Source organism: Macaca thibetana, chromosome 18 (genome assembly GCF_024542745.1).
Source record: "Macaca thibetana thibetana isolate TM-01 chromosome 18, ASM2454274v1, whole genome shotgun sequence".
NCBI lineage: Eukaryota > Metazoa > Chordata > Mammalia > Primates > Cercopithecidae > Macaca > Macaca thibetana.
In genome coordinates this window covers 56960387-56974594 of record NC_065595.1, presented here as the reverse complement: position 1 = coordinate 56974594, position 14208 = coordinate 56960387, and the positions used below count along the sequence as shown (strand labels likewise).

At 45.2% G+C, this 14208-nt stretch overlaps 1 protein-coding gene across 4 annotated transcripts in view; it reads right to left on the bottom strand.

Moving 5' to 3' along the window:
- Positions 1–14208, bottom strand: part of ANKRD29 (ankyrin repeat domain 29) — a 76503-nt gene that overhangs the window by 51058 nt on the left and 11237 nt on the right. For all 4 annotated transcript variants that reach the window (XM_050768005.1, XM_050768008.1, XM_050768006.1 and 1 more), the window contains exons 2-4: positions 11322–11432; positions 8453–8551; positions 1094–1192 (exon numbers count right to left, since the gene is read on the bottom strand). In XM_050768005.1, the coding sequence (XP_050623962.1) occupies positions 1094–1192; positions 8453–8551; positions 11322–11432 (309 nt within the window). The remainder of the gene's footprint in view (positions 1–1093; positions 1193–8452; positions 8552–11321; positions 11433–14208) is intronic.

Sequence of the window (14208 nt, the reverse complement as noted above, 5' to 3'; positions counted from 1 at the left end):
TTGGAAACTCCCTTGATATCTAAATAGTCCACAAAAAGGATTAACTAAGAAAACCTAAAAGTTTCCAACTTGTGCAAATTTTCAGAAATTTAAAAATTATAACCAGGCTAGAAATGAGCTGACAATTACAAAAATCTTATGGAAGTTCAAATTCTGCTACTACAAAATATTATCACGTAAAATCATACTGTGAACATGAAATTAATCTTTCTACATTCTCAGCTTTCTTATATATACGTCAAAAATGAAAATCAATTACTTTTTTTTTTTTGAGACGGAGTCTCACTCTGTTGCCCAGGCCGGAGTGCAGTGGTGTGATCCTGGTCACTGCAACCTCTGCCTCCCGAGTTCAAGTGATTCGCCTGCCTCAGCCTCCTGAGTAGCTGGGATTACAGGCGTGAGCCACCATGCCTGGCTAATTTTTTTTTTGTATTTTTAGTAGAGACAGGGTTTCACCATGTTGGTCAGGCTGGTCTCGAACTCCTGACCTCGTGATCCCCCTGCCTCGGCCTCCCAAATTGTTGGGATTACAGATGTGAGCCACCGCGCCTGGCCAATTACTTCTTTAAAGGAAGAACCACTATATAGTTTCCCAACTATATAAACTGTAGCTATGTATTATGTATTTCAGTGAGGACAGCTCATGAAAGCAAGCTGCCTGCTAAACCACCCTCTTCAGAAATGTCTCAGATCTAGTAGGATCAGATTAATACTTCCAACAATTCCTATCATAGTATCAGAATTAATCTTAAGTGGGAAAAAGAACACGGAAACAGGGAAAGTTAGAAAGCCACTGCTCCTGGTTACAAAATTTAGTGTTCTACAGTAGAAAGGTGTCAGTTCAGGAAAGGATAGAAGTTATTCCCCATACAATTTTCCAATTGTGAGCCCAGAGTAAAAATGTAATGTTTTGAATGGAACCCTTAGAGCTACCCCTGAACCATTACAAGGAACCTTGAGGAAATCCACTTACTTAGGTTTGAGAATCTTGTAAAAAGGGAAACACAAATTCGTACCATAGATGAGGAGAAAAGCAATACTCATGGCGGCTGAAATTCTTCAACATAATACAAAATCGAGAATGTTATCTTACTTTGGTCCTAAATTCAGTGGATGCTCCAAATCCAAAGAGAAATCTCACGACATCATTATGGCCTTGCTGGGCGGCAAAGAATAGGGCAGTTGTACCTGACTGGGAGAGAGGGAGAGGCTAGTTTTGAAAGACATTTGGTTACATTACATTTGATTAGAACATCTGCAAAGAAAACAAAACAATATCCTTGCATAGAAACCTTCTAGCCTAGGAAGGGGCTACATTGGAACAGATTCTTATTTTTTGGTCAGAGAAGTGACAAAAGGAAAGGAAAACTTTATTCTTAGTGAAATGGGATGAATGGTGGCTCCTCAAAAGATCTGTCCCCATCCTAAAATTTATGAATATTATTTTCTACTGCAAAAGATGTGATTAAGTTAAGGATTTTGAGACGAGCTTGTCCTGGGTTATCTGGGTGGGCCCTAAATCTAATGACAAGTGTCCTAAGAGTGAGGCAGAGGCACTACTCACAATAGCTAAAATGTGGAAGCCACCTAAGTGTCCATCTATGCATGAGCGGACAAGCAAAATGTGATGTATCCATACAACGGACTATTATGTAGCTAAAAAGAAAGGAAATTCTGACATGCTACAACATGGATGAGTCCTGATGATATGCTAAGTGAAATAAACTAGTCACAAAAGGCCAACAACTAGATGATTCTACTATCTTTTTTTTTTTTTTTTTTTTTTTTTTTGAGACAGAGTCTTGCTCTGTCACCCAGGTTGGAGTGCAGTGGCGCCATCTCGGCTCGCTGCAACCTCTGCCTCCCAGGTTCAAGTGATTCTCATGCCTCAGCCTCCCAAGTAGCTGGGATTACAGGCATGCACCCCCACACCTGGCTGGTTTTTTTGGTATTTTTAGGAGACACAGTTTCACTATGTTGATCAGGCTGGTCTCAAAGTCCTGGCTTCAAGTGAGCTGCCCACCTTGGCCTCCCAAAGTGCTGGGATTACAGGCATGAGCCACTGCACCCAGCCTACTGTGATATCTAAAGTAGTCAGAGTCATAGAACCAGAAAGCAGGATGCTGGTTGCCAGGGGCTGGGGGAAGGGGAGTATAGGAAGTTATTATTAATGGATACAGAGTTGTGTAGTTCTACAAAATGAAAGGAGTTATAGAGATAGATGGATGGTGATGCTGGTTGTACAACATTATGAATGCATTTAATAAGACTGTACACTTAAAAATGGCTAAGGGTTTAAGTTTACATTATGTGTATTTTACCACAACACAAAACAATAAAAGTTTTTTTTTAAAGTGAGGCAGAGGGATATTTGACTCAGAGAGAAGGCAGTGTGACCACACAGGCAGAGACTGGAGAACTGTTGCCATGAGGAGAGAGTGCTGACGGCCACCAGGGGCTGGAAGAGGCCAGGAAGGGAATCCCCGCAGGAGCCTCCAGGGGCAGTGTGGCACAGCCCACACCTTGATTTTGGACTTCTGGCCTCCAGATCCGAGAGAATAAATTCCTGATATTCGAAGCCACCCAGTTTGTGTTAATTTGTCACAGCAGCCCTTGGAAACTCGAGATATTTGGTATAGTGTTTGGTAAACACTAGCATTCATTAATACAGGGAAGAATTCAAATTACAACGTTTAGTGCCCCAGAGTGGAAGACTACTTGTACAAGAAGGAAAATAAGTAATTCACCCACAAACTTCTCCAATTGCAAGCCCAGAGTCAAAATGAGCTCAAAACATTTCTCAAAATGGGACATAATAACAAGAAACAGCCTGATTCTAAAATGTAAACTGATCATGATATTCTGAGACGGTTTTTAGCATCCTCCCTTCCTATCTACTTTTACAAGCCTACTCAAAGACTGGTACCCAAACCACTGTGTAATATGAGCAAAATCATGAACCATTCTTGTGGGCAACATACATTTTTCCTATAGAGGTACTCTTCACTTCTGAGCTTGGAGCTTGGGACAAAGCTAGTACTACACCCTACCAGACACAGTGAAAAGAAACCCCTTTTTCCATAGTTTACCCAAAGCTGTTAAGGTGGTAGGTCTGGCTCACGTGTGAAAAGCTGAGGACAGCCTGGCCTATAAGCTAGTGATCATGCTTCAAACTTGTTCCTAAGGGCCTGGGTGTCTCTGTGAATATGTGTGTGTGTGCATGCATGTGTGGGATGGGAGTGGGGACAATAAGACCCACTGAGACAGGCAGGATCCACCCACTTGTTTGCCTGTTTTTAAATGTGGTCTAGAAAAAAAAAAGCCCCTTACTCAAGCTGTAGCTTGCCTAACATCTCACTGATTGCAGCGGCGGCCTGTCTGGAGCAGCGGCTGCGAAGATGCAGGCTGCCACGGGGGAGGTACGGCTGGGGCTGCACGCTCCTCAGGTCCAGTGGGAGCTGGAAGCAGGTGGGAGCCCTGTCCCCTACTGAGTTGATGGGTGGGAGAGCCATGCCCAGCTGCAGCTCCAGTTCTGGGCATCCCTGTGCTCTCTGGGCCTGGGAAGCCCCCATTTCCCCCGCAGGCTTGGAAGTGCCTGCTCCTGCTCCCTGGCCTCTCCCCACTCCCAGCACCTGCTCCGGTGCGGAGCAAAGTTGTAGCCGAGCCTGGGTGCTGTCTGTCATGACCTGGCTAGGCAAGTACATGCTTGAGGTGTGCGTGCTTGAGGTGGTGCTGACATGCCAGCCTTGTCCCCGACCTTGGCCCCCTCCAGACTTCGGGTGCTGACAAGCACAGGAGGGAGGTCGAGGGGCTGAGGGCAGCTAGGTGTGGGCCTGTAGGCGCCCCTTGGCAGGAACAGCCTGGGTGCTGTGGATGGCATGTTGATGGTGGGAGGCAGACACGTTTCTACCCATGGTTTCCCATGGACCAATCAGCACACACCCCTCCTTTCTGAGCCCATAAAAATCTCTGACTCAGCCAGATTCAAAAAGATGTCCAGACTACCAGCTGCTGGAAGGATCTACCCACTGTGAGTCTCCTGTCCACTGAGAGCTGGACACACAGGTCAGGACTACCAGCTACGGGAAGGAGCCACACACTGTGGGTCTCCTCTCTGCTGAGAGCTGGACACAGATGTCAGGACTACCAGCTGTGGGAGGAGCTATCAATTTTGGGTCTCCTCAAATCGTCAGGATGACCTGCCTGTGGAAAGGAGCTACCCACTATGGGTCTCCTCCCCACTGAGAGCTGAACACTTGTTAGAACAACCTGGCTGCAGAAAGGAGTCACCCACTTCGGGTCTCCTGGGAGCTGTTCTGTCACTCAACGAAGCTCCTCTCCACTTTGTTCACCCTCCAGTTGTTTGCATACCTCATTCTTCTTGGATGTGGGACAAGAATTTGGGACCTGCTGAATGACCCTGTTTATAACACGAACAGGGCTGAAACATGCCTTCTGCTCACCACATTGCAGGTGATGAGGAGAGAAGAGCTGTGGCCCTTCGGGGAGCCCAGACCTAGGGGCCCCCTGAGACAGGGCTATGATACCCTCTTTGGGGTTCTGCGATTCCTGGCATCTCCAAGCTTCCAGGCACCACTACATTCCCTGGTGCCTGCAGTGGAAGCCACTTGCGGTACACCTGGTCCAGCCACAGCCTCACACAGAGCTGGTGCCTGTGCCAGTCCCTGGAGCTGCCAGCCTCACCACAGCTGGCATGCCTGGTTGTGTGCAGTGGCTGGACCCCATGCTTGCTCACACACCTGGCTTGCCTTTGGCAGGTGTGGGATCTGGGCTGGTAGGGTGAACTGAGTGCAGCCTGCTGGGCCAAGTGGGCAGAATGAGCCCAACGGGCCTGAGCAACACTCGGGCGGAAGGCACTGCCAGCCATGGAGATTTCCTGCTGGCAAAGTGACACCCTAAGGATCCTGTGACAGCCAATCAGCAACAAAAGACCAACCACAATTCTCACTTTAGGTGGGTAGGGACTTCCTGGTGCCCTGCATGCAGAGTTAGACTTAAACTTCAACTTACAGTCACCTCTTCCTTATCTTAATGCTAAAAATCACACCTGAAGGTAGAGATTTAAAATGCTAATCTTACATGCGATGCATAAAAAAGCATATTGAGCTACTGTGCAAGTGCTGCAGAAACCCCTCCTATACATGCCCCAACTAAACCCTTCCCTTTAAAAAGGCCCTATAAAACAAACCCACATACTTCTCTTGGGGAGCAGCCAACCCTTTTCCTTTCCATAACGGAACCTGGTTCCCTTATGCACAAGCTAAACAAACTTTCTCTTTGCTATCTGACAATCTCTCTTGACTTCTATCCTGGGAGATTACAAGAATCTAGGGTGCTGATACGACCACCACTGAGGGAGAACATGTAACACCTTCCCAGATAGATATAACCCACATCAGGCTGTGCCCTCAGCCAGACTCTGTCTCAGGAAGGCACAGGCATTGTGACCATTCACAGGGCCTTTCTGCCTGCAGTGCAGGTGTGATTTTCTCCTTGGTTCCCACAGAAATAAGTGGGAAGCATCCTCCCACTGCTTTGGTACAGTTGAGGATGCTGGGTTCCAGAAACCTTAGGGAATCAATAGTTCTAGAGGAAGAAACTTGGCTAGAATAGGAAAACTCCCACTTTCTCAACAGACATTAAATTGTAGAGACTACCAAAGATCTTTTCTAGAAGTTGTTTCCTTAGTAAAAGAATTTGTTTTTCAATAGGCTTTCTTGACACATTAATTACATAAATCATTATTAGAGCAGTTTGAGTTGATTTTAGAACATACATACTACTATCAATCATTCAGTACCTCAATGCAGCAATCCATAGACAATAGGACCTAGACCTTAGTCTGGAATGTGAATAAAAGTTTTAAATATGTGTGCCTTACTTCAGGCTTCATGCCAACTGCATTTGCAGCTCCTATGCCTGAGAGGTATCATCAGCCAATTGTGGGTTCTTTAAAGCAATAGTGTTTCAGGAACATTAGCTTCCAGTTTGTCTCTCTAGCAAGCTCTGTGTATCTAGAGAGCTGACCTAAGCAGAGTGGCAGGTAGTTTTTCAGGAGACAAATATTCTGATACTGCAAAGTGGATTAACAATGGATCAAGGCAGAAGTCTGCCATAGGAGTAAGTTTCAAAGCACTGCAAGGCACTATTTCAGCTTCCAAAACTGGTGCAGGAGGATGGGGTCTGCCTTTGGCTTGGCAGCCCTCTTGCTCCAGACTGACACAGTCTCAGGAAATTCAAGGACTTCCAGGAACGTACACAGCACCATCATTTGAGCCACACAAGTTACCATTAAGCTGAATACACTTTGGTAAATCTTCAAAGGCTTTTGTTCTCAGTGCTGCGAGAGTTTTCATCTCCAAGATTAGCTGAGCAACTGGAACCAAATGGATAAATATACAACCATAGAAACCATAGACTGGCTAGAAATCAAATACTTCTCTCTTCTAGCTGCTTTTCTCAGTTGTTTCAGAGAGATTTTTGTGCATGTTGAATTTGTCCTTCAGGATAAAGTTTTTAAAGTAAACCAGATCTGGACCATATTGTTTTTATTAGAGAAAATCTGTCTTTAAAGTTGTAATAAACAAAGACCATAAAGCAGAGAGGAAAAATAAAAAGATTAAAGTAATTTTAAACTATAATTCTAAATGGGTCCAGATACTTTCATCCCACAGGAAAATTAAGTGCTGAAGTGAAAATGGCCTAAAACAACGATCTAGTGTCATGGAAATTGCACCAAAGAATCTGTTTGTGAGAAGATTGCATTTGCTGTAGTCTCTTTATACTGTTCCTCTCAATAGACCAGGCCTGTTGATCCAGGGCTACAGAGACCCAGACCCAGATTCTGCATGTCACTCTTTCGTGGTCCACAGCCAAGGCGTCCAACACCCAGACGGGTGGTGGGAAGGACATCTGGATGTGCCTTGGAACTCTATTTTTGAGTCAGGGTCTCGCTGCGTCGCCCATGCTGGAGTGCAGTAGTGCCATCATGGCTCACTGCAGCCTGTAACTTCTGGGCTTAAACAAGCCTCTAACCTCAGCATCTCAAGTAACTGGTACTATAGGTGTGGACTACCATGTCTGGCTAAATTTTTAAATTTTTTTGTAGAGATGGGGTCTTGCTATGTTGCCCAGGCGTATGTTACACCTGGAACTCTTGAGACAGTCCTGAGACCTGACGTGTCTTAATTTGCTCCACTCAGAGGTGACGGTCCAGGCTGGAAGAATGAGATATACGATATACTGGCTTGACGGAAGTTTGGCTGGTGAATTGTCTTTCTAAAATGTTGCAAGGCAGGACCCGGGATAAAATAAGGCTGGACTGAGGAAAACCAAGTGGTTCAGTCTGGACTTGCCCAGGAAGCCCATCTCAGGTCTGAGTCAGTGTGAACTGAGAGGTCAGATGCACTCTAGGGATGATCTGAGCGTGTGTCTCCACAAAGATTAGTTTACCAGGTCCTACATCAGCTTGGAAATATATGGATGGAGCCTTCTCAGAACTGAGCCCCAAAGTATGTCAAAATGTCCTGGCCTAGGCAATCCCAGCACTTTGGGAGGCTCAGGTGGGTGGATCACGAGGTCAGGAGATCGAGACCATCTTGGCCACCATGGTGAAACCCCATCCCTACTAAGAATACAGAAAATTAGCCTGGTGTGGTGGCACACACCTGTAGTCCCAGCTACTCGGGAGGCTGAGGCAGGAGAATCGCTTGAACCCGGGAGGCAGAGGTTGCATGAGCCGAGATAGCGCCACTGCACTCCAGCTTGGGCCACAGAGCGAGACTCCGTCTTAAAAAAAAAAAAAAAAGAAGAAGAAAGAAAAAAAAGTCCAGCCTCCCTTCTGCCTCTCTAGATTAGACCAAGAATGGATCCTCAAGCAAGACCAAACTCCCAGGATTGTCTTCGAATGAAGTGTGGGAACAGGCTCACATTTTTGTCCAGTGTTGACCCATATGGCTTTTTTCAGGAGAGCTTATTTAATTCATGGCCAGTTACAGAGCAGTCCTTTGAAAACATGGTTTGGGGAGGATGATTGAGACATCCTAGCAAGTGAGTCTCATTACAAATACGCTGGTGACTCAACTGTTCTAAAAATATAATGATCTATATGAAAATGCTATAAATCCTACAGTATCTCATCCCAAGGGAAGAATAAAGAACTGATTCAAGCTTGACAAAAAAAAAGTGTGAGTGTTTATAGGCAGGTGGTAAGAGGTTTGGTTACCTCAGATGTGCCCCACAAGCTACGCTCAAATGCATTATAACTGCTAGTATGTTGCTGGACCTCATTGTAGGCACAATAAACTCTTCAATGGGCTTTAATGTGGGAGAAAAGCAATGATGGCTCTTGTCCCCTATACCAGTTCACTGTTATGAAAACTTCAGATCTCTGAGCCTGGTCATTTTTCTTCAAGTACAAAGCCTGACCTACCTCTCTCTGGAGATTGATGTCTGCTCCTTGCAGAACCAGTTCCCTCACACAGTCTATGTGGCCAGCGTAGGCAGCAACCATCAGGAGCGTGGTGCCGTGCTGGATGGAGGAGAGACAGATGAACAGTTAGGCCACTGCTATGTCAGAGAGAAGGGTCCTAGAAAAGATGCTGCAGAGACGTCAGCTCCACTCAGAACACACCCAAGGGCAAAATTCCCTGCAGTGATAAAAGTGCTCATGAATAATCTCATCATGCAGCCTAGACGGGAAAAAGCAAAGCGACAAATTGCTGAGGTTGGAAATTTCAATCTAAAAATTCACTTACTTCCATTACCTTCAGAAGCACAGTCCAAAGGAACCATAGTTATTGCATTTTAAGGCAGCGATGATATAATGCTCTCATTTTATGATTCCTATTAAATGATTCCTGAGCCAAAACATTGCTATTAATGCAAAAGAAAAAATTAAATGGTACCATCTGATTTTCTGTATTTAAAAGTCTTCATCTTCAAAATGATTCAGGTAAAGATGTATGGCACCAGGTGAAATGAGAGACTAGAGAGCTGAGAGTCAGGAGCTGTGGGGGCTAAACCCAGGTGGCTGTCACTGACCAACAGTGTAACCTGGGCAATTTGCTTACAATTACTTGGACTCATTTATTTCATTTTTTTAAATGAGAGGTTGGATGGGACGATCACCAAAGTCTGTCCCAGCTCTAAGATTCAAGGACTTGAGGTGTACCATGTGATATGGACCCTTCTAATTGAAGTGGGCATTTGCAGTCTGACTTACAGTTGTTTTCAAGCACTTGAAATTCTTAGCTACCACCTCTGCATATTCAGCAACCTGCTGCTCAGAAGTGGACGATGAGAGAGACAGATGGCTCTGCACACAGGGGAGGCTCATTAGGTATAGGGTAATTAAGTGAAATTTGGAGGCTTCGTGTTATTTTCATCTATGGGATTTTGTAGGAAGGCAGTATTGCTGAGTAGTCACTGACAGTATGATCTTGGGCACATCATGTAACCCTTCAGTCTCATTCTCTTCTTCTGAAATATGGGGGAATAATAAAAGTATCCGCCTGATTAAATTAGTGAATGAGATAAGTCAGGCAATATGGTTAACACAGTAATGGTAGATATTAGTTCAGTAAGTGTCAGATATTAAAATAACATTATGATAATTCAATGTTAGGCTGTCATCTGGCTTTTGTTGACTTCTGCCAATGGCCATGTGAGTTTTGTGAAAGTCTTGTTTGCTTTATGTAAAAAGTACAGGTAAAGTAGCAAAGTAATGAAAAGCTAATGGCTTCTTAGTGGGGCTCTATGGCATTTCTTTTTTTTTGAGACGAAGTCTCACTCTTGTCTCCCAGGCTGGAGTGCGATGGCATGATCTTGGCTCACTACAACCTCCGCCTCCCAGGTTCAAGCGATTCTCTTGCCTCAGCCTCCTGAGTAGCTGAGATTACAGGCGCCTGCCAACCACACCCAGCTAATTTTTGTATTTTTAGTAGAGGCGGAGTTTCGCCATGTTGGCCACAGTGACAACTGGTGTTTCTGCCCTGTGGTTTTCCCACTGTGGTGTAGGAACCAATCCCATAAAACCCAAATAAGACCGAGATAGCCAGTTCACAGATGCCTAAGACCTGACAACAGCCCGAGTTCTGGCAAGGAACAGATGGTACATTCAAATTGGGATAATTGGAAGAAAGTGGAATAAAGAGACTATTAAGCTAAGGCTTGGGCATAGGGCATCTAGAAACAACAGCATAGTACTGGGATTTAGGAACAGTGGGAGTCCATGACCAGCCGAAGCCTGAAGGTGCCAGGGCAAGGGAGTGGCTCCCAGGATGCAGAGAACAGCGGGGCGCTGCTGCCAGACAGAAACAGGGAGGGCGCTGGGCTCCCTGACATCCCTCTCCTCCCACTCTCTGACTCCTGCAGATGCTCCTATGGGCCAAACACCACTGGAGGCCAGAGGGAAGTGAGTCTGCTGAAGTAGTACATACAGTTCAGACTGTGGGAATAAGAGCGAGAAGGGTGTGGAGTGGGTCTGGAGGTGTAACCAAAGATATCCTGCCCTGATGCCCTAACGGGGCCAACTGGGGCAAACTGCTATTTCACTTTTGGGCTGGTGGTGGATTTCACTGAACCAAATTTGTACAATAAAAGCTGGAAATGGCACACCCTGTTTTTAGGAAAACAAAACTCCTTTGAAACATTTTTATTCAAATTCTAAAATCAAAACATCACTGCTTGCTCCCTTTCCTCACTGGAGGTCCTCTTGGTCCCCAGAGATGAGAAGTCTTGCTGAGGACAGAAAAAGGATTGCCTCTAGCTGGGGATGGGAAGGCACTCTAAGTGGTATCTGCCGGCGGGCACTAGTATCTATTTTTGTTTCCCCTTTTAAATTGCCAATTAGTGTACTTATGTTTGCAAGAGGTAATGAAAGGATAAAAGCCCGGGGGGAGGCTTCCATTTTTGTTTTCTCATCCTTGTAGAAGAAACATAACGCCCACATCCATGGCAGCCCACTTGTGCTCTAAATTATCTCCATCTTTTCATTAAAGTGGTTGGCTTGAATTCGTTCACTAAACAGGCTTTTCTTCTTGTAATCTGCCAATTCTGATTCCCAGTGAAGTGCCTCTTTCCCTATTGTGGTTGCCTTCTGTTTTATGCCTTTAATTGTTTCCTTTTCTTTCTGACTTCCCTCAGCACGTTTTTAAGTTCACCACAGTACCTTGGATGTTTTAAAAAGGATAAAGCAAGCAAACACATGAACAAGTAAATAAGCATCGTAAAGGGGAATGTATTCCTGAGGTGCTCCTCTGCCCACAGATGCTGGGCATGCATCTACCGAACCATCGTACGCTGTCTCTGCAGTCCACGTCCACCCGGCCGCTGTTCAACAGCAGCTTCAGCAGCGCCAGGTTTCCTCTCCTGGCTGCCCAGAATGCAGCGTTGGCAAGTGGAGTTTCCTTCTGCAAGAACAAAATGAAACAGGATCTTAAAATTGATGTCAGTTAACATGACTGCTTCTATGCACATAGATAATAACATTCAGAAAGGAGAACATCCAGATGTGTAGCATCATTTGAAAGATTGCTCCTCCAGCAATAGACGACTGTAATAACAGAATGAACGCTGTTGGATTCCAGACACCTGAGCCACCATATGGCTCTGAAGAGCAGTGTTGTTGATAATCCAGCCCTATTAATAACCTATTTCCCACTGGTGTTCTCACTTTCCTGCCTCTGTTGTGTTCTTGTTCACCCAGTTTCCTTTTTGCTCGAAATGAATTTTCCTCCATCCTTCAAGGCCAAGGCTCTGCTCAAATGCTATTTCCTCCCGGAAACATTCCAAATCTTTCTTCACCTCTAAGTGGGGCAAAATTTCTCCCAATTCTGACTTCTCAAAGGAGTTTACCTGCCCTTTTCCTAAGCCCTCAACGCTTTCTATCTGATTCCATCTACCTGTGTGAATGTTTCACTTTGCCTCCACCTAATTTTCTTTTTTTGTTTGTTTGTTTTGTTTTTGAGACAGAGTCTCGCTCCGTTGCCAGGCCGGAGTGCAGTGGCGCGATCTTGGCTCACCGCAACCTCCCCCTCCTGGGTTCAAGCGATTCTCCTGCCTCAGCCTCCTGAGTAGCTGGGACTACAGGCATGCGCCACCACGCCCAGCTAATTTTTGTTTTTTAGTAGAGACAGGGTTTCACCATGTTGGCCAGGATGGTCTTGATCTCTTGACCTCGTGATCCTCCTGCCTCGGCCTCCCAAAGTGCTGGGATTACAGGCATGAGCCACCGCGCCCGGCCCTCCATCTAATTTTCTTTGCTTCAGCTGGAACTTGCCAGAGGTTTGTGTTGAGAACAAGGAACTTGGGGCAAATAATGCCATTACATGTCCTCATATGGATCCTTCATTCCACTGCTGGATCACTTTGTTTGTTTGAGACAGGGACTCACTCTGCTGCCCAGGCTGGAGTGCAGTGGCATACTTATGACTCACTGTAGCCTCAACCTCTCAGGCTCAAGCTATCCTCCCACCTCAGAATCCTGAGTAGCTGAGACCACAGGCACATGCCACCATGACTGGCTAATTATTTTATTTTCTGTAGACAGGTTCTCGCTATGTTGCCCAGGCTGGTCTCGAACTCCTGGTCTCAAGCAATCTACCCACCTCGGCCTCCCAAAGTGCTGGGATTATAGGCGTGAGCCACGGCACTGGGCCTGCCGGGTTATTTTAAAGCTACAAAGTTAATTTTGGAGCCATACCCATGGAAAGCATGGAAGTAGAAAACAGGTCTTCCAAATGGGTAGCAGAGCTAACTGTAGTACATTCTTCTTCTCTAAAATAATTGATATGAGTTTGTAGAGAACAGTCCATGAAAGGGAGGAACTGGCTTTGGGACCAGACAGCTCACCCCAGCCGTGGAAAAGTAAGTTGGCCCTTGGGAGTCTCGGTTTCCTCTTGCTTAGATGGAGATCACAGTACCTGCCTTGAAGTTGACAGTAGTAAATGATGCTGATTTTTGCCTGATATTGTACCCAACACACCATAAATGCTGATTAAGTGCGAGTTTCCTTTCCTCCATTTACTTTTCTTTACAAAGTCAGAATCAGTAGGCAAAATTAAATCCAGAGTATTGGTACTAATAAAGAATTTTGATGGTCTTAGGAAATTTTATAAAAGTATTCACATTGTTTAATAAAAGCACTTTTTTTGTGAGTGGGTTTAAAACATCTACCTGACTCAAAAGGCCTTTTGCACAGTATGTCTTTTAAATATGTTGATATTGCATTAAATACAATGCTTCTCTAAGCTCAAAAGAAAATACCAACAATTTCAGCTACTCAACAAAGCCCTCTAAAACGAAAGGAGAGTGGCAGCAGTATTTGTGGGTGTGAGGATTTCATTTCAGAAGTCCTTCAGCACATACGCAGGTGTATGCCCTTGTGCATACTTGAATGAGAGAACAGCAAGGTGGGGAGTGATAAGCTAATAGCAAACATACTTTGAATAGTTTCCTGGCTTATTTAGGAGGGAAAAAAAATCACCTCCAATTTCAGGTTAACAATTCGCCTTTCCTAAAGGTGTAAATTTTGCTGTCCTGGAGTTTTCAAGGCAAACTGCAACCATGGTGTTCACACCAGCACTGCAGCTTAGGAACCAGGCTAGGTCTAATTTGTTCCAGCTGTCAGTAACTAGGCAAAGCAATGGCAAGGGAGGTTTGACCTGTATAATGAATCATGAAACAAAGTCTTTTAACAAAGAGATTGCACAAGGCCAAAATGAAGTCTGGGAGGGTGAATCAGGCAGACAATGTAATATGCACCAGGGAACAGCTCTGCTAGCTTTTCCTGAAAGGTAAACACACAAGAATGATAAACTGTAATTCATTTGCAGGGACTCTGTCATTTCACTTTAACCCCAAATACCTTCAAAAGCCCATCTGCAAACAGCAAGTGACTACTGTCATGACAAGATCTCTAGCCGGGGCCTCTCCTCCCTTTAGGATGGCCTTGGGGATTCCTCTCCAGCCAGCTGGACATCTTGGTTTCCTATAAGGTTCTAGAAACTGAGCCTTGTGAAAAGCTATAAATATTTCATTTTCCGTCAAGGGCTTAATTTACTAAGAGGCAGCGACAGTGGGAATGGGAAGACTGGACAGACTGGAGACATTTTAAGGAGCTAAACTGCACAGCCTTGGTCTGTGATTGTATGTGCAGGAGAGGAGGGAATAGGAGAGTGGATTGAC